Source organism: Alexandromys fortis, unplaced genomic scaffold (assembly GCF_014885135.2).
Source record: "Alexandromys fortis isolate MF-2015 unplaced genomic scaffold, M_Fortis_MF-2015_v1.1 scaffold_51, whole genome shotgun sequence".
NCBI classification, from domain to species: Eukaryota; Metazoa; Chordata; class Mammalia; order Rodentia; family Cricetidae; genus Alexandromys; species Alexandromys fortis.
In genome coordinates this window covers 1,525,953-1,547,858 of record NW_026067925.1, presented here as the reverse complement: position 1 = coordinate 1,547,858, position 21,906 = coordinate 1,525,953, and the positions used below count along the sequence as shown (strand labels likewise).

Here is a 21,906-nt window from a genome sequence, read left to right as displayed (position 1 = left end):
TCCCTTTTTTTTTTTTTTTTTTTGTAGCCACTGCTTGACTGGCTGATTCCTATCCCTCCTCCGGGTTGTTTCTTCTCCAAGGCTGCTCCAGGCTGGGTGAGGACTCCTATTAACCTACTTGTGTGCAGCCACTTTTTCTCATCATGATCCTTAATTTATTTTAGTGGCTGTTTTGAGGTCTGGTTTCTCCATGAACAGAGACTTAGATTCTCTTCCTGTTTTGTTCCCTCATCTATGACACACACCCTCAACTCAGCACAGCTGCTGGGTGGGGGGGGGGGGCCTAATTCAATTCCAAGCAACTCTGCTGTTTGCCAGGAGTAGGACAAAACACCTACACAGGCAGATTCACTATGGTTTCTGTCCTTACAGCACTCCTTCCCGTTGTGGTTATCAGTGTCCAAGTGCTAAGCAAGGTGGGAGACTCCGTGCTGCTGGACGCAGAGTGCCCTCCCGGCTTCCAAGTGCGGGAGGCCATCTGGCGATCTCTCTGGCCATCAGAGGAGCTCCTGGCCACATTTTTTCGAGGTTCTTTGGAAACTCTGTACCACTCCCAATTCCTGGGCCGAGTCCAGCTGCATGGCAACCTCAGTCTGGAGCTTGGGCCCCTGAAAACTGAAGACAGTGGCAACTTCTCTTTGCTGATGGTGGATACAGGGGGTAAAACCTGGACCCAGACCCTGCATCTCAAAGTGTATGGTAAGTGTACCCAACACCGGTTCCCCTACTCTCCTCCTAAAAACTGCCGGCCGAGCACCTGAAGCCATAGCAGCTGAGGAGAGCTAGGTTCCAGAAAGGCATGGCCTTTGGCCATGATGCTAAGTCAGAGAAGAGCTATTCCCCAGAAGTCACATCTACGCTTCCCAAGGGAGCACCTCACGAAGCAGCCGGCTTCACCAGTCCACCAACCTCATCTGTACGCCGTTCGTTCTTTCCTTGGTTCAGCAGGCTTGGAAATGATGTTTACCCACCAGACCGTCACCTTTTTCCTCATTTGTACAGCGAGCCTTATAGCACGTACTATGCACAGTGACCATAAAGATGAAGCACAGTGGTATGTGGGCAAAGCGGCCTGTCGATCCACTCTAAGGTAAAATCGTAGACTACAGGTGGTACTATTATTTTATTTACCGCTAAAAAGAAAAGAAAAATGTGGCATCGAACGTAAATAGTTTTTACTTACTAGTTAAATTCAACTTGAACTATAATTAATTATAGAATTTTTGTTTGATATTTCTGTTTTTTTCAATTAAATTTATTTTTTAAAAACAATCTTTTCTCATTTTACATACCTATCCCAGTTCCCACTCCTTCCACCTTCCACCATCACCACCCCCGCCGCCCCCATTCACTCCTCAGAGAGGGTAAGGCTTCCCAAGTGGGCTCAACAAAGTCTGACACATCACTTTGAGGCAGGACCAAGGCCCTGCCCCCTTTATCTAGACTGAGCAAGGTATCCCTCCAAAACAAATGAATTCCAAAACGCCAGTTCAAGCACTAGGGATAAATCCTGGTCTCACTGATAGTGGCCCCACAGACTGACCAAGCTACACAACTGTTACCCACATTCAGTGGGCCTAGTTTGGGTCCTATGCAGGTTCCCCCACTATCAGTCCAGAGTCAGTGAATTCACACTAGCTCAGGTCAGCTGTTTCTGTGGGTATCCCCATTATGGTCATGAGGTCACGATCCCTTTGCTCCTCTCTCTCTTGAACTGGTCTCTGGAAGCTCCGCCCAGTGCTTACCTGTGGATCTCTGCATCTGCTTCCATCAGTGGCTGCATGAAGGTTCTATGATGACAATTAAAGTAGTTGTCAATCTGATTTCAGGGGAAGGCCAGTTCAGACACCCTCTCCATGGTTGCTTAGGGTCTTAGCTGGGGTCATCCTTGTGGATTCCTGGGAATTTCCCTAATGCCAGGTTTTTTGTTAGCCCCGTAATGGCTCCCTCAATCAAGATATCTCTTTCCTTGCTCTCCCTCTCTGTCCTTCCCCCATCTTAACCATCCTCATGTTTTCTTTCTCCCTCCCCTCCTCCCCTCCCTCTCTCCTTTCATTCTCCCTTCTCCCACCCCACCCTACCACACTCCCATTATGGAGTTTTTGTTGTTTTGTGGAGGTTTTGTTGTTTTCTTTCTTTCTTTTGCTTTTTTTTTTTATTTCTGTTGTTATAACGTTAGCACTAAGGATTCAACCCAGGGCTTTGAACATATTAAGAACCAATTCAAACAGGGATCTAGACCATCTCCGCCCCCAGCCTTATTTTTTCCTAAAAGATCTTTTAGTTGGCTGTGGTAGGTAATACATGCCCATAATCCTAGCACTTGGGAGTCTGAGGCAGGAGGATTGCTGTGGGTTCAAGGCCAACCTGAGCTGCATTACTTAAGAGCTAAAAGTAGTCACTATTTTTTTATTTCTTATGGTTCATGGGGTGGGCTTTGCTTCACAATGCCATCATTGCCTCTTGTGCAGCTGCAACTGTCCCTGCAGCTGGAGTGGATGAATTAGCTGAGGATAGAATGAGTTCTCTTTCTCAGTCTCTCTCCCTCCCTCCCTTCCTCCCTCCCTCCTTTTCTTCCTCCCTCTCTCTCTCTGCCTTCCTCTCTCCCTCCCCCTCTTCTTCCCTCTCTCCCTCCCTCTCTTTCTTTCTCTCTCCCTCTGTTTCTCTCCTTCTCTCTTTCTCTCTCTTTCTCTCCTCCTCCTTCCCTCTCTCTCTCCTCAACTATCTCCATCCACTTCTGCTGCTCCAGGCCTTTTTAACTCCCATTCACCTCCTTTATCTAATGGCATGAGACAAAAATGTGAGTGGACTCACACTGCTGGTTCAGTAAATACTCAAAAATGTGGACGGTTGTTGAGAGTCCAAATTCAAGGATGGAAACTGGGGATAGGTGAGGGGCTGGAAAGAGGAAGCAGGAGAGGGAGATGCTATAAGCAAACTGGGGAAGATTCTCAAAGCCCCAAGATGGCTGTCTTACCTGCCCTTGGGCCAGCCGTTCAGGATGCTGATTTACAGTTAGAGGGTGCACATCCAGAAATACGAAGGCCTGAAGCAAGTTGTGCATCTCAACAGGCAGAATGCTGGCTGGATCTCAGCACTATGCAGCCCCGTACCCCAATGCCCTTGTACAGGGAATAACCTCCACAGCCACGCAGGCCGTGGAGCCTCTCTCCTTCTCCACATCTCAGCGGATGCACATGGGAAACAAGGACATTGAGCGTAGTAATGCATGCAGCACCCACACCACTAAGCCCTAAAATGCCTTGTTCTCGGTATCTGAATTACAGATTTTAAGGAAATTGCTGTTTTATTGCTTCCAAATACATAGCGTGATTAGAACTAATTGCAGGAAGCTGCCAGGCAGCCGTCCTTAGGAGCTCGGTTTTGACAATAGATAAGAATGATTTGAATTAGCGGATCGGTTACCAGAAATGTCGATGGGTGTTTCTACTGTGCCTGATCGTGTTTGGAGGCAGCTTGTCCTCTTAAGTGGTGTAAATATCCCCCCTGTAATCTCTGTTTATACTATTAGTATGCCCAGCAAATCATTTCTTTTTTCATATCACAAATCCCACCAGATTGAGCTGGCATTAACGAGGTTTTGCTCTGCTTGACTTTGGAATGCTGTCAGCGACTCAGCCCTCCTGTTGTCACTACAATGCTCTCCCACTGGCCCCATTGCTCGAGACTCAGGATTTACTCATCAATCTATAAAGGAATGAGGAGCCGCTGCTTAGGATGCCAGGACACTATTAGTTAGCAGCCCAGGTATCCAACACCAGTTTGCCAGCACTAGAGAGCGAGGGTATTGAGCCCTAAAAGACCAGGCCCCTCCCTCCAGGCTCCTCATTCACTGCATTTTATGCGCTTCCAATTATTTTCTTGTTCATCAGCACGTGTCAGTGTCTGTCTCCTTCACCCAAAGTGCGGGAATGTGGGTTCTTACCTGAACTAATAAATGCTCGTCATCCCTTGTTGACTGACTGGCACGCTGTGAAAGGAGACATGAGCAGAGTGCCTGGAGAGTTCTGAGTCACACCTGAGCTATAAGGGAAGGTGGCCCAGTCAAGGCACAAAGCAGTGTGTCTGACGGGGGTGGGGGAGGGGGCTCTTAAAGGATGCCTAGGAGGTCCCTAAGTGGGCAAGAAGGGGAAGAATAGGACCAGGCTTGGTGGCACAGCCCTGCAATTGCAGCATTCTGAAAGCAGAAGAGAGAGGATTGTGAGTGTGAGGACAAGCCAGAATACAGACTAAGACCTCCTTTAGAGGAGGCAGGGAGCATTTATGTGCACAGATGAGCCACACACAAGCATGAAACATACGAAATAGCACCTCATGGTTGGGAGAACTGCAAACCAATGGAATAGGCAAGGAAGACCAGCAGAGAGTGTAGCTAAAGAGATTGACATATATCATTCCATAAAAGCTTTAGATACCAAGCTAAAGAAACAGTAACTGGAAGGTCAATGAGATTGAAAAACAAAAGAAGCATCTAACCAGGCATAGGACCCAGACACCGAGCTGTGGACTCCGCCCAGCAGCCCCCTAACCTGCTGCCATTCTTACACAGACACAGTACCCAAGCCCATGGTTCAAGTGTTCACTGCTGCAACAGAAGAGACTCAAGCCCCCAACACCTGCCAAGTCTTCTTGTCCTGCTGGGTCTCCAACATCAGTGACATAACCTATAGCTGGCGACGGGAGAGGACAATGGACGTTGATGCAGAACTGCACAGCTTTTTCTCAAATGGACAGCTGCTAAGTGTCTCACTGGGACTGGGAGACCAAGATGTGACCTATACCTGCATTGCCTCCAACCCCGTCAGCTGGGATACGGCTACAGTCACTCCCTGGGAGAGTTGCCATCCCGAGGCAGGTATGCTAAGGACCAGTAGGCAACAGTTTGGGGATTATGGTGCATCAGACCCGTTTCTGACTCTGCCTTCCATGATGCAGCCTCCGGGAAGGCTTCCTACAAGGATGTGCTGCTGGTGGTCGTGCCCATCTCGCTCTTCCTGATTCTAGCTGGTCTCCTTGGGGTATGGCACCATGGCCTCTGCTCAGGTACGAGTCTGATATGTGCAGAACATGGGGGAAGGGATGGGAATGCCGGGAAGAAGCCGGGGCTGGAGCTCCTCCCACTTGGATTCAGAGGCCTGCCTCTTTGCATCTCCTCTCTCATGTCTTGGCCCTCCCTTCACACTTTGGTCTCCAACCAGAACAACTTGATCCTCCTTCTGCAGTTCCTCAAAGGAGCCACTCTCTCGCCTTCCCCACAGGCCTGTGAACACTATAGTCTCTCTGCCTAGAGCGCACTTTTTGTGATTTTTTTCCCTTTCCATCCGGCCCTCTCTTGCTGAGTCTTCAAGGTGAGTGTGTTCCAGGAAGCCTTCCCTAACTCCCCCCATCTGCCTACCTTCAGTCTGATTAATATCCTTCCTTTAATCTCCTTTACCAACTCCATCCCAAGGACTAATTACCTGTCTGCTCCTGCTGACTTTTGAGCCTCACCAAAGCAAAGGCTGGGTCACGGAGGAGACATACCCGGGTTTGGGGGAGGGGGGAGTCCCTTGAGCGTCACGGTTCCTGAGACAGGAACAGCAGTGGTAAATGGTTATTGAAGGAAAGTATTGATGAAATCGATGAATCCTACTCTCTTCTTGCCAACCTTTTTTTTGGGGGGGGACAGGGTTTCTCTGTGTAACAGTCCTGACTGTCCTGGAACTCGCTTTGTAGACCAGGCTGGCCTCAAACTCACTGAGGTCCACCTACCTCTGCCTCCCAAGTGCTGGGATTAAAGGCTTGAACCACCTCTGCCCAGCTCCACGTCAACCATTCTTAGGAAAGGAACGCCCAAGAGGAGCCCCACCTCCATCCCACACCCACACCCAACCCCCACCCCACACCCCCAGCCAGTGGCTGACAACACCAACTTCTACAGAAAAGCAGTAAAGAAACCTGGTCAACTCAGATTTTGGGCTCTCTACACAGATAATTATCACTGCATCTGCCCAGATACCCTCTACCTTGCCCCTGAAGGAGCATCTCAGATGGCACAGACTTCATGGCTGGTTTCAGGCTGAGCTCGGTGGCCTTACTCTGTTAGCTGTGTCCTAGAAGACCAGGAGTGACAGGGACTTGCACATTTTTCTCAAGAGGCAGAGAGGTTGAGGTGAAGGTGGACAGCTTAGACTACACTCCATTTAGGGGGTCCCGTCTGTGAGAAAGAAGGTCTGTCCCACACCCTTTGCTCCCCAGGATTTGTGGTAAGAAGGTAGAAGCCAAGAAAAGATCAGTTTTTAAAGACTGTTTTATTGAGCTATAAACAATACATTGTACAATTCACCTAGTTAAAGTACACAATTTAATGGCTTTAAGTTAATCCAGAGCTTTACCTCCAACCCACAACCAATTTTAGAACATTTCTCTCACCTCCCCCACCAAAAGAAGATTATAACCACTTAGTCAACACTCACCAAATCCCCTGTGCTTTCCCCAGCCCTAGACAACCACGGAGTCTACGTTCTTTATCTATCCTGGGCAGTTCACATGAATCAAACCCCACTATGCGGTTCTCTGTGGTAGGCTTCTCTCGCTTAACCTAACACCATTAAGGCTCATAAAAGAACAACTTTGGCCACCTGGGTGATGTAAAAGCTCCACACAATATGTCCAGGGACTGGTCCTAGCTCGGCCACGTGACATCTTGACATATGACCAAGCACGGCACAACCCTGACTCATGGTATGGGTGCAGACGATGTGTAGACATTAAGAAGAACGTCCTGTTCTTAACAGACATCTCCTTTCCCGTGAGGGGTGACTGGGCTCAGGACATCTAGTGTTCAGAGCCTGAGGACGAGTATGCCAAGAGGCCAAACACGGAGGGATAACCTTCTGATCTTCTCACCAGGGAAGAAGAAGGATGCTAGCACTGACCGAGTGGTTCCGGAGACAGAGAATCCCCTCGTGTAAGGTACACCATGAGGGACAGCGTAAACTGGCGCTTGGATCATGATGCGAGGCTCTGCCCAGTCACATGATGCTCCACACCTGGAAACTTCCAGGATCCTCCTAACTTCCGCAAGTCTCCTTTCTGCCGCTAGAGAACAGCCAAGGAAGCCATCACCCTGGTTCCAACCTCCTCCTTCTCCCTCCTCTTCGCACACACTGGATCTTCTCTGGGCAAGGTGGACTGAGAAGTTGCTTCCTTAAGAGCCCTGGACATTCTCTAGAACCCACAGAAACACTGTCTATCCAGAGCACCCATGCTTCTAGCACTATATAGAAGGAATTATCTATCAAGAGACTGCCTCTAGGCCAGGTATTGAGCCCTAAAAGATATCAGATGTTTGAACTAAGAGGGAATTTTCGCCAACCACTGCTAACTCCAACCCCAGCCCCTAGAATCTGAGATCCTTGTGTTCAAGATTATCAGAAGAAAAGTTACAGACTAAAGAAAGGTGGAAGGCAGGACTTTTTCTTCTGGCCTGAAGGACTTTCGGATCATCTTAGTTCATTAAAATGACAAAGAATAGCTGACATGCCATCTTGAGATGGAAGTCATTTTTCTCTCCCACCCCAAGGCAGGATTTCTCTGTGTAACAGTCCTAGATGTCCAGGAACTCACTCTGTAGACCAGGCTGGCTTCGAACTCACAGAGATGAATTTATCTCTGCCTCCTGTATGCAGGGATTAAAGGTGTGAGCCACCATCACCCGGCCAAAAGTCATTTTTCTGGTAGCACCCTATTAAAAGGCATCTTCATCACCATTAACTCTCATGCCTCCTGCGTGATCTGGAATGGTGTTTGAGAGTCTCTCTATACACACAGTTGCCAGAAAGAAAAGAGAGAGAGGGGGGGAGAGAGAGAGAGAGAGAGAGAGAGAGAGAGAGAGAGAGAGAGAGAGAGAATTTGACCCAGCCAACAGTAAGGTCTTGCACAATAGCAAGAGAAGCAGCTAAATTCAGGGTAAATCTGTCTTTCTGAAACTGGGAAAATGGAGAACCATGAAAAGCTACAAGGGAAGAAAACTGGAGGGGAGGGTACCAAGACATTTTAGAATCTGCCACGTTCATTTTCAGGTGCAAGTGTAGAAGATCCACCTAAGTTCAGGGGGAGAGATAAAGTCCCTACCACTCAATTGTAGGATTGTCAAGGTCGCTTTGACATACGCCATAGAGGATATTGTTCTGGCCATCTTTGGAAAATGTATCCTGCCATTGAATGATTCTGTTTGGAAAACGTCTTGGCTCTTTATTGCTGCTTGGAAAAACAAAGCACTTAAAGAGTTAAACTCATCCTCGGGGAGTAGGAGCTACCATGGTTCATGCTTATTCCCATCCAAACGGAATGGGTTTTATCCTGGGGCCGCACCCAGGCCTTGATAATAGAGAGGAAGGAGGCACTGAAGAAGCAGAAGTAGTTTAGAATTGTTTCCGAGGTGGCTTCAGTCTTTCCACCCAGGAAGTCACTCCTGCCCTGGCACCTTTCCTCTTCTCCCCAGTGCCAAGAGAGTCACTATACCTGGGACGAATGATGGGCACAGTCCATTGGCTGTGAGTTCACACTACACACCTCCTCTCCACTTACCCTGGATCCCCTCTTGGGGGCTTTTCTCGGGGTCCCTGGCTTTCTCTCTCCCACACTCACTTTTCTTCTATCCCCTTTCCTCCAACTTCCTCCTGCAGAGTGCACATGGCACATGCCCACTCAACCCGGCAGCTTGGGCTGCCCTCCCCTGCCAAGTACAGGTGTTTTCTCACCACGTCATGGAAAACCAGCCTGTCCCTAAAAACAATGTGAAAGGGGAAGCCCGGCATATAGTAATGAGACATAGTGGTTCTGGGATGAAAAAATACACCCTGTCCCCCATCCTCCCTCTCTTTATCCCCCCAGCCTCACCTCCAATCCAAGCATAGTTCTTCTCTTCAGGAGGGGACTCTTGGAACAGGCCCACGCTACTCACACAAGCTACTGCTCCCATCCCCAGTGACTCACTTGTCAACTAGTAGACTTATTGTTCTTTCTCTGGAAAACACAAAGTGCTCGTGGGACACCAATCTTATTCTTAGAGACGCTGGGAAAGATGCTTCAAAAGTTACACCATCCCAAGTATGAACTGGATGCTCAGCGTATGTTGAGAACTCGTTGAGGCACTGAAGAAATCAATTTCAGATGAAGCAGAGTAGAGTCCAGTCCCATGTTCGATGGCATATAAATAAATTGTTAAGTATGTGATAGGTGCTGGCAGGTTCTGTTTAAAAGATAAGGCAGGCTGGCTTTGTGGTACGAGCTTGGAGAAAAGAGAAAGGCCCAGAGATGTGGCCTGGGGCCACCTCATGTAGGACCTCATGATCTGAAGAGTAAGAACCATAAAGTTTGGGAGGCAGAGGGGACAGTGAATGGAGTTGTCAGTCTCTTTGGGGGATGTTTCTGGCACGCACAGGTCAGACCAGAACCCTCCTCCCAACTGCCTTTTCTCTTCTTTGTTCTCATTTTCTTTATCTTTAGTGATAGCATTTGAACTTATTCTTTTTTATATAAAGGATAAACACAAGATCTGCTGAGACTAAGAGGTCCAATGACAGAATACTAGAATATAACTGAGCGTGGTAGCTTACACCTGAAATCCTAGCACTGGAAAGGCTGAAGCAGAATTGCTGTGACTTTTAAAGGCTAGCCTAGGCTATCTAGTGAGGACAAAGCCAGCCTGGGCTACAGAGCAAGACCCCATATCTCAAACTAATATGATAGAATGTGGAAGAGTATAGTGCAGGAGTCAGTTTGAAGAGAGCTGCATTCCTTTTATGGAGATATAAATACTCAGTGTTTTAAAGAGGGGGGAATTGGGTGAAAGAAACTGCAGCAATCATCAGTAGCATCCCCCCCACAAGCCTTTCTTCCATGTTTATGACATAGTACCTTGCCACATTGACCGGCTCTTACTAGTCTCTCAACAGTCCCTTCCCGACTTGACCCATATATCCATTCTGCATGTAGCCTGAAAGGAAACCTGTAGACCTCCAGAACACACCTCCCTGGGTCTGTGAAATGTTCCGTGGCTGTCTCTCCTTTGGCTATGCGTTGGTGACAATCAATTGCCAGGAGTGGCAGACTGAGCATGTGGGTGGGTAGTAGGGATGTACTATGGTGACAATCAACTGCCAGAGCATGTGGGTGGGTAGTAGGGATATGCTATTGCACAACTATCCTGGCTCCCATCCCAGGAATCGTACTTTTAGGGAGACACAATAAACTTCAAGTATCCAGAAGAGAATGGCCAGAATGGTGAGAAGTCTAGAATCCCTTCTCCCATGAGAAATGATTAAAGAAGCTGGTTGTGTTTGGTTTGAAATAAAACGACAACAAAAACTCAGATGGATACAGATATACAAATATTTGAAGGGCTTTAACGTAAGCCCAGACTGTGTAACCAGAGCCAATGGAGCATGTTACCAAGAGGTAAATACTGGTAGATACTGACCCATGTGAAAAATAGGATATCACAGCGAGGAGGCAGGTCTGTGGTTGCTCAGTTCAACTTTTTAGATGGAAAGCTGAAGCCAAAAAGGTGGAATTAGTCAATGCAAAATCAGAATTAGTTCTAAAATTAGTTTTCTAAAACAGTTCTGCCCCTCAGACTGCATCACATCACCAGGAAAGAGCTGTCTAACTGATGATGAAATACAGTTATGAAATGAACTGCTTCAACAAATGTGAGTAAGCAGAAACTGTCTCAGAGCAAGATCATAGACCAGTGATTGTTCATATTAGGAAGTTGTGCTAGGAGTGAGAAATGCATCGGTGTACAGACAAATTTCTGTCTTCCAGGGCCATCTCAACCCCAGCGCACAGATGCTAACACACTTTTCCCACTGAGTCTAGATGCAATGTTGACATTACCCCTACCAATCAAAGTTGATTTGCTGGGATGGAAACTGTGTGTTATTCCTGCCCCGAACAATCTGCAGCAGCCTTCCAATAGTGAGAATTCATTACAATCTCAGGAAAGAATGAATGAATAAGCAATGAGATGAAAGAGGCCAGTGGAAGGGTTCTGCCAAGGAATTGGAAAGCGGCCGTGCTTTGTGGGGGAAGATTTATCTAGCTTCTCTTTTGCTGCCATTTTTCTCAGCGTGTTGCTTGGGGGAAATATCAGCACTGTAAGGGGAAAGTAATGGGAAATAGTTACACTATTACCAAGAAACACAAACCAGCAATCATACAAACAAGTGAATAATACACACAGCCATTGAAACCGTCATGTTTTTAGAATGTCTAAGAATAAAAGCGAAACACTGGCATTACTCAGGATTCTCCGGGTCTATGCAAAAGCAAAAACAACAACAGCAAAAAACAAACCTCTCTGGCCTTAACTAAAGCAAATAAGGAATTCATCCTAAAGTTCTGGCTCACTCAGAGATTCCAGGAAAATACTAACCAGACTTGGGGGCTCCATGGAATTATTTATCTTTTTTTAAATTTTATGTACATTGGTGTGGAGCTGTCAGATCTCCCGAAACTGGATAGTTTCCACAGTTGTGAGCTACCATGTGGGTGCTGGGAATTGAACCTGGGTCCTCTGGAAGAATAGCCAGTGTTCTTAAACACTGAGCCATCTCTCCAGCCCCAGTGACCTTCAGTTTCCTCTCCAGGCAGGGCAGAAAAGAGAAAGTGGCGCTGGGACCAGCCACACTTCCAGCGCAGGGTGACCCTGTGACCTGGGATTGTTGGACTGAGACACTCTCTCACTGTCTTGCCTTCAAGCCCATCACACAGCCTTCCTGTTACACTCTCTTACTGGGGCTCCTTGAGGATCTCCATGGTCAGGTAAAGCCAATGAAACTCAGGCTGAAGAGGAAAGTGGGGTGGACAGCACCCCAACTGCTGCTTTCTGCCTGACCATGGGCTAGCCTACTCACCACCTGACCCCATGCTGGCAGCATAGCTGCGGGAGCTCAGAACACTGGGCACTGAACCATAGTCCTGCCCATCAGACCCAGGAACACATCATCCCCAGCCCTACAACCCATCATCTACCTGTGATCATCTGGTCCTCAAATATTGGGGAATCCTCCTGGCTCTTATTGATAACAGTAGCCTTACAGCCTAACACCCAGAAAATTCCTAACAGTCCCATCCTCCAACACTCTCACACACCAGGCACACAGAGGCACAACACAGCACAGCACACCCACACACACACACACACACACACACAAAACATACACATAACACACACAAAACACACCACACACACACACACCACAGCCTTGGCTTCTTCCTAAGCCTTGAGCACACATCCCACATGCAGTGATGCCTCAGCATGAGAAGGTAAGAGAGGACATGGCCTGACCATAGACTAGACGACCACAGGAAAAAAGAAAGGGGGTACAGAGGACAGAAGGAGGCTCACAGATTATCTGGAGGCCTGAAGCCTGGGCAGTCAAGAGAAGACAGATCAGTGTATTCATCCGCCAGAGAATTCTATATCAAAGGCCAAAGTTACCACCCAGAATGTCAGCCAAGTTCAGGGAGTGGCTAACTCTGAATTTTGTTCCCTGGAAGTTATGTCCTAAAGGGACAAGGGAGTGGAAGGCCTTCCAACCCATCGCCTATCAGCTACCCTTAGGAGGCCATGCTCAGAAATAATATCACCCTGCACTTTATCTAGTCTTGGCTCCCGGGGGGGGGGGGCTTCCCTGGCTCCTCACCACCAGCAAGGAGATAAGGGACACTACCTGGAGTTCACTCTCCCTCTGAACCATACTCTCTAAATTCAAGATCCAGGAAGTCCCTGCCCACACAAGAATTCTGAGACTTTTCTTCTGGATTCATCCTGCCAAAGCCAGGTAAAACCACCCACATATGTGGCCCTATGTCTGAAGTTAGTTTTTGTGGGGGAGGGCAGTGTAAATATTCACAGCTTGTGAGTGTGTGTGTGTGTGTGTGTGTGTGTGTGTGTGTGTGAAGATCCTCCACAGTGAAGGATGCAGTAGTTACAGGTAAGAAAATAAAGGGTTCGCCCTCAGGCCCAAGACAATGAGCTAGTTTTTCCCTTACCACTGTAGGTTGTAGAGTATTTGTTTGCACTGTATGAAGATGTGGGCCAATAGCTACACAGGAGGGAGTAGGCAAGATTTCTGGGGAGAAGGGAGAACTCTGAGACAAAGAGCAGCAGGAAGATGCCAGGGAGGCCCTGAAGAGGTCAGACATACAGTACAGAATAGAGGTAACCGAGCCATGTGGTAGGATGTAGATTAATTGACACAGATTAATTTAAGTTATAAGAGCCAGGGGGACAAGCCTAATCTAAAAGTCAAACTTCCATAATTAATAATGAGTCTCTGTGTAGTTATCTGCAGGCTGCTGATCCCAACAAAAAAGGGTGACTACAACTGTGCTTTGATATGAAACCCCAAAGTTGCTCAGTCCAGACTCCCCAGTCATTTTGAAAGACAAAAAAAAATAACAATTTCGAGTAACAACATTTTTATTGTTTAAGAATTTTGTATGTGTGTGTAATAGGTTTTGATTAAACTCGCCCACATTCCCCTCCCTTCAAATCCTTCCACATCCTCCCTACCACTTTTCCTCCTAATTTCACATACTCATTTATTTAAAGCCCACTGAGTCCACTTAGTGCTGCCTGAACATATGAGACCATCTATTTGAGCATAAGAGCTCTCTCACAGGCCACATCCTCATAGGAAACTGACTTTTTCCCTCCCCAAGAAGCCACCAACTGCCCATCGTTCCTCAGCCAGAGACAGGACTTCACGAGCCCTTCCTTGATCTATGCTGGGATTTTTGGCTTGCTTGGTCATGTGCAAGGAGCATGCATGCAGGTACAGCCATTGTGAGATCACGCGTGAGCTCACATGTGAGTTCACATGTACAGTGGTGCCGTCTCGTCCAGCAAGCACTACTTCACTGCAGATGTCCCCTACCTCTGACCCTTACATCCCTCCTGCTCCCTCCTCTCCGATGATTTAGAGTTACAAATGTGAAGAGTGGGCTTACACGGGAGGACCCTTCCCCTTGGGCTTTTTATTTCCTGTCATAATTCCTAGCCAATCTCCATCCTTACCTACAGCTCCTAAAGATCCACATCAGAAGGCTGTGAATTCGAACTTGGCACAACAGATTCTGATGTCCCAGTCGGCTGAGCTGTCCACCTTCAGGATTTATTCTCTCAGCGTGCCTTTAAAGGGTGCCTACTACAAGCAAGCTACACTGAGAAAGCAGCTGCCAAGGAGACAAACCTGCCTCTGCCTCTCACTGCGCTCAGGAGGCAGCAGTCCGCCAGGCAGAGACAGGCACCAGACGAATAAGCACAAATGGGTAAGGGGAATCGTACCAAGTTTCTTCAGAAGAAAATAATTGAGAACAGCGAGTAAGAAAAAGAACTGAGGGAGAAAATATAGCTGGCAGGAAGGCAGCTCGCAAAATGCCTCTCTGAGGAGGGGACATTTAAGCCACAAGCAGCAGAGAGAGTGGGAATTGGTAAAGCAGAGGAGGGAAGGCCTGCAAGCTCAGACATGGGCAAGGATGGGGAGCCTTCTGGAAAGGTTTTGATATGTTTGAATGTCTAAACTTTCGGCTCTAAAGGAAGGTCCCTGTGGCCAATAGGTAATGAGCAAGAGGGGCCTTGAAAAAAGCCTATTGCAGAGGTCAGGTCAGGCAGGGTCTGGTAAGACACGGTCAGACTTACATTTTAATTATAAAGGTAAAAGGAGGCCACTGGAGAGCTCTAAGGGAGGAAATGACATGATCTGACTCGCATTTTTAAAAGGCCTGACTGGCCCTGTGTGAAGAATCGAGCTAAGGGGGAAATAAAAGCCCGAAGACAAAGCCACTGCAGTGATCCTAGCAGAAAGAGGTGCAGCCTCGAACGGACGCAGAGCAGTGGGGGGAAGCAGATATATCTAATAAGCTCCCCGCACCTAGAATAGACATGGCTCTGTGTCTAAGGCCACCACAGGGGTACCTGGTCTGAGTAGACATGATGGGTAGATGGGGGTGTCATTCATCAAAACTGGTAATACCGAGAGCTGAGCACATTGTAGGATAGAGTCAAGAATTCCCTCATCCTTAATTATCAGGGGACAGGAGCTAACGAAAAAATATGAAAAGGATGAGAAATATATTGGTTTGGATCATATGAAAATTGTCAGAGATACAAGCAATACAGATGATTTCATAGAATTCAACCCAGTAATTTCAATATAAGTCAGCCTAAGGGAGAAAAATCCCTCCTCCTCTCTGGTTCTATGCCCACCCAGGATCATAGGGATATATTATAATCGGGCACTTTTTACACTGCACATCTACCAGGTTCCTCAGACATGAACTTGAGAATTGAAGTTTATGAGGTATTTTTAGGATAAAAGCAGCTCCCAAAGAGACTTCGGCCCAAACTCATCCAGACCCACAGTGTCCTCTCTCCTGGCCTGGATCCAGCCTTAAAATTTTCAGAAAAAAAAAAAATTTCAGAAAAATCAAGAACACCCAGGACCTGAAATCATAATGATAAAGAGTTCTGGAACTGCCTTGCAAGCTATGAGGAAACGTCCCGTGACTCCAACCTACCCACAGAGACTCCTGCAGTGCTGGGGTCACACAGAAACTGTCTGGTTGGAGTCCCTGCAAAAAGCCTTTCTGAGCAATGGTGGTGACATGGCCAGGTTAAATCAGACACAGAAGGCTGGTGCCTCACTTACTACAAAGCATCTGTGTTGCCCCATGCTATGATTGTCCCTCAAAGGTGTCACACAGGCCAGGTCAGAGGCACTGCAGTATCCTTTCATGAGGAGGACATCAAGAATTGCTGCCTGTCAGGAAACTGGGAAAGAGAGGGTGCAAAACACTCTTGAAAGGCAGTTGGGAGCTCACTGCTGATTAGTGCCCGGTGCCTGCCTGCTCATGGCTGGCAGCTGGCTGCAAACAGCAAGGTTAAAGGTCACTAGATGCTCGGTCACTCTGGCCTAAAGATGCCCTAGTCACTTCCGAGGGCTAACAAGTTATCTGGGAAACGGGAAGACAGAGGGGGATTCAAGACTACCCCAAGTCTGGACGGAGGAGGAGACTGTGGTCTATTGCATCCTATGCCTTGACCCTGTAGCCACTCAGCCATCACTATCCCAGCAGACTTGCCCCCTCACCACACAAACATCCCATTACCAAGTTGTCCCCTTGCCTCCGAGTCCCAGCCAGGCCTCGGTGCTGTCTTCAGAGCTAGGTCTCATTCCTGGAGGCTGAGTCAGCTGGGTTCTAAACACTAAAGCAGGGTCTCTTTATACTGTCTGGATTGGGAATGTCTAGAGAAAATGCAGAAGAAGCCAGAATCCCTGGACCCTGGCGGAATGCAGCTCCAGAGGACTGTTTGCAGCAAAAGAAATAAAAGGGCCCAGGTTAGAGGATGGATCTCCTGCTGGGGTGCACAGCAGCTAACACAGACAAACCTTCCCCAGCCCTAAACCCAGGGGCCTTAAGATGAAGGTGACAATCGCGAGCGGAACCCACTCACGCCCTCCATTCCAGACAAGCAAGGCTCGGCTCGCTCTTATCTACCTGAGAATTCTGACACATTCGCCGCTCTATCCCTTAATCCCGGCACTCCTCCCTTCCTCTCAACCTGACATGCAATCCTTCATCCATCTTGCTTTCTGAGCAAGTGATTCAAGGCCCAGCCCTGGGTACTCCTACTTGCAGAAGCCTTTCCTCAAATGATCTCACAGCACGCGGTCTCCCAGCTCACCGTCCACTGAATCAACAGCTGTAGGCATCATTCTATAAATTTTCCAAATGAACTTAATCATCTCCCTTAGGAGGCTGGCTGCTCCCGAAAGGATCAGGTCTCATATCCCCGTCCTGTCGCACACATTAAGAACATCCCCCAAAGCATGCCTGTTAATTAAGAGGTTAATGTGGGGAACTAGGGGCAGACATAACCATTGCCACAAAGTCTCTCCACTGTGTGAGCCAAGGGTCTTAGGTGGGGATGTTCTACTACTTTGTCTCCCCTTCCAGGCAGCACAGTCAATAGTCTGGAACCAGAGAGCCTTCTAGAGCCTTCGAAAAGCTCTGCATCCTGGACAAGACTGTTTATCCCCTAACTTCTCACCTCTCCGAGGACCGACATCAACGGTTAACTCCTCTTGCCTCAAGCAATCTCTACCCCCATCTCTTTTCTTTCCTAGAAACAATATGTGTTGAGTGTTCTCTATATGCCTGGCATTTACTTATTTACTGTATAAATATTATTTATTTATGTATTTGTGTATGTGTGTATGGTGGGGGTGTGCATGTGCCACAGCACACATGTAGAGGTTAGGGGACAGTTTCATGGAGTTGGTTCTCTTCTTCCACCTTTATGTGGGTTCTGGGGATTGAACTGAGATCATCCATCTTGGGCAGCAAGCACCTTTACTAGCCAAGCCCGTTCATGGCTGTTTTCGGAGTTTGAGTACACTAGTGAATAAAGCAGGAAAAAATCCCTCTCTTGGACTTCCTCCTTGTAGAGCTGGGAGGGAGACAACGCAGGGTGAATCAACTGCCAGCAATCACGAGGGACTGAGACGCGATGTGAGACAGTGTGCCGCAAAGACCGCCTATGGTGAGCAAATTAAAGAAAGGCGTGAAGAGGAAGGAGGACGGGCATAGGCGGAAGATGCAGTCTTTAACAAGGTGGCCATGAAGGACCACACTGAAAAGGGCCACTGTTCAGAGAGAGTTAAAGAAGATGAGAACTTGCATTTGGGCAATCTGGAAGAGCCAAGGGATCCGCCAGGGTGAGAACCCTAAGATGATACAATGTGGCTAAAGTGGAGAGAGCTGGGGATGGGGATGAACAATAACTCAGTCTCCGAGGGTACAGAAAAGGCCTGGAACAGTTAAAGAACTTTGACTCTGTGCTCAAAGATCAGTCTGGCTTCTCTGTAGACAGTAAGCTGTGGTGGGTGGTAAGCAAGCAGGGCAATCACCCAGGGTCCCGCTGAGGTAAGCCAGGCAAGATGTGAGCATGCTCAGGAGCTACAAAGCAACAGTAAATTATGGCAGGTTCTAGACTTACTCTGAGGGCAAAACCAGGATCTCCTGACCAGGGGAGATGGTAGGGTACAGATAAGAAAGAAACTAACAGACAGTTGGCATCCTGGTAGAAGAGAGGCAGGGGCACTCCAGAGAATGCTGAGGAGATTGACCAGAGAAGAAGCAGGGTGAATGGCTGGGTGGTGACCAAAGGAGCCCAGTCCTGAACTGAGTTGATTTTCAGGAAAAGGGGGGGCGTGGATAAAGGCGGCGCAGCTCATCTGCATCCACCCTGCCCTGTTGGGAAGGCTCCGAGGGGCTAAAAGCTGTGTGAAGAACCCTCAGGAGGAATGGGCCACCTGGGAGAAGCTGTCATACTCAGGGCAACAGTGGGCACCCCAGAGGGCAGCATCTGTGAGCCCAAGTGACGGGAAGACACGCCCTGGTCCGGGGAGGCACCAGAGGATTCTGGAAGCTGGCCCAGGCCCCTGCCGAGCTTGTGTTTCAAGTGCTTCCTGTAATTATGAGTATCTCTGTTACTAACGAGGACTGTTGTCTGTATTAGTGGACTGCAGGCCGCACAGGCTAGGCCCCGTCCTCCTACTGAGCTACTGGCTGTTCACAGAATTCCTTGCCCCTTCCCTCCAGGTGGCAAACTGTCTCTAAATTCAATCCCAAAACATCACCTTCCCCGTGGTCCCTCCAACCACTTCAGCCTCCATCCCAACCCCTATACGGTTAGGTCTAGGTTTCCAGGTCTGCCCTTTGGTGGAAGATGAGATTACACACTAGATATAGAGGTCGTAGTCACTTGCTGAGTCTCTACTATGTAGCCGCGTGTGTGTGTGTGTGTGTGTGTGTGTGCGCGCTATGCACATCAGATAACTTTTTCCGTGTCCCATTTCACAGATGAAGAAACTGACACTTTGGAAACCTGCTCAGTAGCTATGTATCTAGTTCTGTCTGACTCTAAAAGCACAGGCTCCTTCTGTATAGGTGAACAAGACAAACTTGTTATTTATTGTAATAAAGACAAACCTTCGTTACAACTGTTCTTTTCCTCTTCTTTATCTACTACCACCCCCCCCCCAAATTCACACAGGACTCACCAACACTGTACTGGGCCTTTATGAAAATAAGTTCAGTAATTTGACCCCAGTCCTCGTCTGCTTAGTTCCTTGCCACTGTCCAGCACTTCTGTCCTTTCCAATGCTAAGGGCAATGGCCACAGGGACCAGCAAGCCATCTTCTCTACTCTCCACCAGTGGGCACAGTGGCCAAATCCAAAGCTCTCCAGATTTCCCAAAGTTACCACTTCACCTGTCCTTCAGCACACGCCGACTAAGAACAGAGATGCTGATAAAGATTTTTATATAAAATCAGGTCACGGGACAGATTTGACCCTCGAGCTATACCTGCCAATCTGTGATTTAGGTCACATTACCTGAAATACACTGTAATCCCTCTCTGTTTGGCCTCTATAATTTTACATAAACAGAGGCTGTTGTGAAAAAAAAACTAATTTAATGAATAAGAACAAGGAACTAAGTGGAATTGGTTTTGTTTTCTCATACCAGGAATAGATGAAATTATTGTTTCCGATGGGAAAACACATAGAGCAGAATTTCCCAGGCTCCCACTAAATCAGGGGACCAAGACAGGAGGAAGGGTCCTAGGAAGCTTCGAAGACAAAGAGTGAGTTTGGTTGGACCTAGACTTGACCTAGGGTAGTAAAAATGCAGTGGTCAGCCTGTGTGGCCATGGTTACCTCAGAGGAATAAGTAGGTGAGTCATAGGATCCCTCCTACCCGCAGGATTGGGAACAGATGCTATGCCCCTCTAAGAGCTGGTGAGGAAAATCGGAGGGGCTGAGTAAATGAAGGCTCAGACGCATTTCTAGCAGACATGACCCACCATCAGATGCAATGGAAGGCAAAACTCAAGAAAATCTTGTGGATGCCGAATTGAGTTTCTAATGGATATCAAGGGAAGGGTGCGTGCTACAAAGGAGATGTCGATTATCTGCATAATTCTTCAGTGGCCCAAAGAACTAGAATTCGGTCCTGGCAAGGTTGGGAAGAGGTGCAAAAGACAGGACTGGAAAGAGGAGTGGAAATGGGTGACTTTGCGCTATTTGAGTCTCTGGAGAAACAGCAGCGAATCAGCGCCGTCCTTAAGATTTCTCTTGGAAGTAGCATCTAGGCCTAGCCTGCTGTTTGTCTGACACAGGAGTTTGGATGAGTGACTTGATTTTAGTCTCTGCCAGGACTGGGGGAAGGTGAAGTTAGTAGACGGAAGTTAAGTCATTCGGGGCATGGCCAATCCCGCCGCATGCTTTTTCCCTTTGCTTTCCAGCTGGAAGAAATGAACCTCTCTCCCTCTAGTGTGCTTTCACAACTACGTGCTGTCTCATCAAAGGCCTAAAGGCGAGGAAGCCAAGCAACCATGAACAGAAATCTTCAAGACTGTGAGTCAAAGTCAGCTTTTCCTCTTTCAAAATTCATTATCTCAGGAATTTGTCACGATGAATAAAAGCTTACTAGCAAGAACGGCGATGTGGCCCACCTAAGTTTGGTAACCCAGCTACAGATCAAAGCTTCCGTGACCCTTGCTCCAGTCCAGCTCACCCCCAAATCCATTGTTCAATGTGTATCACCACCACACGTGCCCTCTTCCTACACCAGACAGGTTACAAGCAGAAGAAAGACCCTAGATGTTCTTGTAGTAAAATCAATTGTTGAAAAAGTAAGCTTCCCTCACTGTCCACTTGGAAACTTCCCTCGCGTCCCAGCTGACTCACCCCTAACAGAAGTGCTCTATTCTTGCCAGAGCCACACAATCGCCACTGCTCAAATGAACGCTGAGTCTGAGCATGGCTCCTCGTCTCCCAGAACAGGGATAAGAATGTCCCTCAACACAACCAGTAAAGCGACATGGCTGCCTCAGTCCCTCAGCATCTTGCAGCAGGCTGGGCTGGCAGTTCCTCAGAGTGGGAACACCTTTTCCTCATGTCAGCCTCATCAGTCACCTGCCTTAGGGCCAAAGTGTGCCTGGCACGGCGCCCTGCTGAGAAGCTAACTCTATCTATGAATAAATCATCTAGAAGGCACTCATAAACATGACCAAGTGATTGCTGGCTTCTGGAGCTCTCTACTCCCTCCCTACTTAACTCTCTTCCCCTTCATCTGTACCCCCAGTGCCCAGCCCCCCAGCCCCTAGGTAAGCCATCTCTGATTCCCTTTCTCCTGACGTTCATTCTCTCTCATCTGTCTTGCCGATACCTTCAGGACAGAATGGACAGCACCTTTTGACAGACCCCAAGCCATCTCAGTAGTTTCCAGGTAATTTACTACCAAGCAGGAAACTCGAAACCTTATGTTTCGACATATTAGACATATGTCGACATATTAGGACAATTAGAAATGAAAAGTTTCTTTTGGGGAGAAACAAAAGAAGAATCTAGGCTCTTAACTAGCAGGTAGCTGGGGAAAGGCAAGCAAAACTAGATCCTTAACCCACTAACACCAGATAGGTATCCTGTGTGGAATACAACTGTGTGGTCCACAGAGGCAGCAGAGTCGACATAAGATGCTCTTGAACCAAAGAATAAAAGGTACACACAGTCAATTGAAGTTTCCTAACAGATCTTTACAACCAAAGGCTCATGTTTAGGGAGGCTGTGAGATGCCATTGAAGGTAGGTAAGAAAGGGGTTGGGATAGCCTTCACCAGGAATGCGATAGAAGGAATTCAGTTATCCGAGAACAGCCTGGTATCCTGGAGTCAAATATTCCTAGATCAAATCCTGAATTGTAACTTGCCTGGGTTGAAATGCTTAATCCCCTGAACCTCGGTTTCTTTTGTGTATAATGGG

At 47.8% G+C, this 21,906-nt stretch overlaps 1 protein-coding gene and 1 long non-coding RNA gene across 2 annotated transcripts in view; both read left to right on the top strand.

The window, feature by feature from the left end:
• The window catches only part of Slamf8 (SLAM family member 8), a 45,966-nt gene extending 37,731 nt beyond the window's left edge, over positions 1-8,235 (top strand). Inside the window, exons 8-11 of the mRNA XM_050142793.1 lie at positions 300-699; positions 4,571-4,876; positions 4,957-5,064; positions 6,913-8,235. Coding sequence (XP_049998750.1) covers positions 300-699; positions 4,571-4,876; positions 4,957-5,064; positions 6,913-6,974 — 876 coding nt within the window. The 3' untranslated portion in view covers positions 6,975-8,235. The remainder of the gene's footprint in view (positions 1-299; positions 700-4,570; positions 4,877-4,956; positions 5,065-6,912) is intronic.
• Positions 8,236-12,775: 4,540 nt separating this feature from the next.
• LOC126502200 (uncharacterized) lies at positions 12,776-18,143 on the top strand. The gene is made up of 3 exons (XR_007591859.1): positions 12,776-12,854; positions 14,099-14,346; positions 17,035-18,143. It is a non-coding gene; the product is annotated as an uncharacterized lncRNA (long non-coding RNA).
• The last annotated feature ends 3,763 nt before the right edge of the window (positions 18,144-21,906 follow it).